Source organism: Cynoglossus semilaevis, chromosome 14 (assembly GCF_000523025.1).
Source record: "Cynoglossus semilaevis isolate Cse_v1.0 chromosome 14, Cse_v1.0, whole genome shotgun sequence".
Taxonomy (NCBI): Eukaryota; Metazoa; Chordata; class Actinopteri; order Pleuronectiformes; family Cynoglossidae; genus Cynoglossus; species Cynoglossus semilaevis.
Window position 1 is genome coordinate 25,173,147 of NC_024320.1, and position 3,241 is coordinate 25,176,387.

Below are 3,241 nucleotides of genomic sequence, written 5' to 3' on the forward strand. Positions count from 1 at the left end.
TCAGAACAAAATAAATAACATGATGCATGTTACATATTTTGCACTACTACGTCAGCATATTTACACTATTATATTGCACAACCATGTCAGCATCTTGCATATTTGCACTGTTTTATCATGTCATACCAGCCTACATATACTACCTCTATCCCTCGCTGCCAGTCACTTTAACCACTTTGTTTCCTTGCACATCAGTCCGTATACACTGTAAAAATTTTATTTATTTATTTATTTATTTTTTATCTAAATATTTTAATTTTATTTTTATTTTATGTGTATATATTCTCCCTTAATATGTTTACTTTGTCCACTGCGTGCACCCTAAGGGAAGCTTTAAAATCTCGTTGTACCTTGTATAATGACAATAAAGGCTTTCTATTCTATTCTATTCTAAAATGCGAGAACGAGACCAACATTTTTCTTCAGGAAATTATCCAGAAGACCCCACAGGAGTACGCTGTTCTCAGTAAGTGGAGCGACATTTTAAAAGGTATTATTAAAGACGGGCCTACTATAGACCATTAATTATACTTGGGTCGTTGCGATCCTCATCAGAATGGATGACAGCCTAAAACAGCTTTGTATGTCGGTGATAGGTGGTGTCTTAGCCCGCCCACTTCTGTTGATCGTTGGATACGGGTTTTCGCGTTTAGTTGCATTGCAATAAAAATAATAAATACATAGTTTTAACATCCCCAATTATAGACAACTGTGTATATTTAAAATGTTGGTGACATCGGCTATGCAGGTGAAACATTCAGGCTTTGTTTCATATAAGTCATTCACAAATACTAAGTTCCCAAAGATTCCCAAAGTACGGTGCGCGCAACCCTACATCAGGATTCCCAAAGTACGGTGCGCGCAACCCGAGTTGCCACTAGGAGGAGCGCAAGATTTGAAGTGGGACTTTTACTGTGTTGCATTATATTAAAACTTGAACTCAGTTCAATTCAAATGTTGTAAAGGCCCTGGTAGTGTCAAGTAGGAAAAGTTAATATTCTTTCCGTATGAACTCCGTCAGATCAATAAAGACCGAAGATTGTAAGCAATGTTATTGCAATGTCCAATGTTATTGCTCCAGATGCATTTCATGTGACCTGTTTGTCAGTATATAACTATATGATCTTTTTTGGTACCGTCTCAAAAGTATGTACTGCTAGGCCCGGTTGCCAATGTGGTTTATGATGGAATGGTCAACCTCCTACCTGACATAAAGACCACTTAAAATAGTCCACACTTAAATTTAACAAACTCTCCAGATGGATCTTCAATGTAGGACGGAGTATGGCAGGGACTTCGCGATATGATACTCTCACAATATCTGGCCCACAATAACAAAAATCATTATACACTGTATGGCAGTATGATAATGATAATGATACCTGGCTGACTTTCCTCTTTTTTGCCTCCCACAAATAAAAGGGCAGATATCAGTGGCTCAAACTGGAATTTGTTGCTTGAAATCAAATGTAATTTTAAATAGACAAATGTTCCAAACCTCAATACAATACAAATTGAAGAGTTAAAAAAAAGTTTCGCCACTCATCCAATAAGCTTCTTCAGTTCTGCTTCAGGTTTAGCTTCGGCTTCTTGGATAAGAGGTGAAACATTTTCTTCAAAATCGTACCTAACTGAACTCTCCAACCTTGACCATGACCTGAATGACTGGGAATCTTGATACATACAATACAATACTATGCCTATGACTTCCAATAAAATGTATATTTATTGTGATTATTTTTCCTGCAGGTTTGTGTGCTTTGTAATAGTTGCAATTCCACTCGCTGCCACTCTCTTCACTGCTTTAAAGCATTGGCAGAGAAATAAAGGGGGCGCCCTTTCTCCAGAATCATCCAAGATTAACTATGGAAAAAGTGGGTTTAATAATTATCTGTTGTTTTCTTTATTGTTTTTTTCTTTAATTACCTGTATTGTAAAACTTCTGCAAAGATTTACTTTACAAGATTACTTGCATTTATGATCTAGAAAACTAGATCAATGCAGTAGAGTCAAAGCAAATACTCCTGTTGATATGTTGTCTTTGCAGATACCAGGAACCACGTCAGGTTGTGTTTTTCTCGACACTGTCTGGAACGGCTCCTGCAAATGCTTTGTCTACAAAACACTAGCAAAGGTGTCTTGAGCACAGCATCCTCCATCCCAGGAGGAGCTTACTCCTCTCTGTATGGCATTCGTGTTCTCAGCCTGTTATGGATCATTTGTGGCCACTTGGCAAAATTAACCATTCAGAACAGCTTGGGTATTAGAAGCCAATCACTTATGACGTTGATAATTTTTTACCAATGGTTTTATACTGATACTATTGAGATGGCTGTTTCTTTTTTAGAAACACTTAAAAGCAACCGGCTCTACGTCATCTCCTATAGTGGACCTGTGTTTCTGGCTGTAGACACTTTTTTACTCATGGGGTGAGTAAAAAGAACTAAAATATTTTCAGAGTCTCGGTCCCTGCTTGTTAATTTTGACTTGTGTTTCAGTGGGCTGCTTAGTGCCAGAACGCTGCTCAACTTTATCAAAAGGGCTGACGGCGAAATGAATGCCACTTTGGTGGCCAGGTATCTCCTCAACAGGATCAAAAGGTGTGTTAAAATGATGGTCACGTCACACTTTCAAGCAAGGCCTCGATGTCAGTCATAAATATAGACCTGCAGATGATTAATGTTTTTATAATTAATTATCAATAATATAAAAAAAGCCTAAATGTCTGGAAATGACAACTTTTCTATTCCAGAAGTAGCAAAAACCACAGCATAAAATATTTACCGTATATACATGTATGTATACATATACTTACAAATATATGAAAGGAATCTTTTATATAGAGAAACTGCAATCAAATATTCTACCTATTGTACTTATCAATTTAACTCTAAGTTTAAATCATTTCAGCTCTGTTCATTTATTTGTGGTCATGCGTACATTTCAGTTTCAATACACCTGAGCTCCACTACCTCTTGAGATGTACATATATTGTCTGATATTCTCTAATTTGTTTTCTTTCCTGTTGACTTTTCTCCAGGACGCAGCCATTAAATATCTTCATTATGTGTTTAGCCATTGGCCTTTCCTCCCTTTTTTCTCTGCAACCCCACCAGTTTCTGGGGACAGGATGTAAGAAATACTGGTGGGCTAATGTTCTTTTGGTCAACAATCTGATCGGTAACCACATAGTAAGTCCAACCAAATAAAAGATAATGGCTCTGCTTTCTTATTTGTTTTT

The 3,241-nt window shown here is 37.0% G+C and overlaps 2 protein-coding genes across 4 annotated transcripts in view; one reads left to right on the plus strand and one right to left on the minus strand.

Annotated features, from left to right (window-relative positions):
• The window catches only part of grp (gastrin-releasing peptide), a 22,442-nt gene that overhangs the window by 17,912 nt on the left and 1,289 nt on the right, over positions 1-3,241 (minus strand). The window lies entirely within an intron of this gene.
• Positions 1-3,241, plus strand: part of oacyl (O-acyltransferase like) — a 6,055-nt gene that overhangs the window by 528 nt on the left and 2,286 nt on the right. For 2 of the 3 annotated variants that reach the window (XM_025062499.1, XM_025062501.1), the window contains exons 2-7: positions 396-466; positions 1,750-1,874; positions 2,048-2,260; positions 2,348-2,429; positions 2,499-2,600; positions 3,041-3,191. In XM_025062499.1, coding sequence (XP_024918267.1) covers positions 396-466; positions 1,750-1,874; positions 2,048-2,260; positions 2,348-2,429; positions 2,499-2,600; positions 3,041-3,191 — 744 coding nt within the window. The remainder of the gene's footprint in view (positions 1-395; positions 467-1,749; positions 1,875-2,047; positions 2,261-2,347; positions 2,430-2,498; positions 2,601-3,040; positions 3,192-3,241) is intronic. The other variant, XM_025062500.1, reaches the window with a different exon arrangement.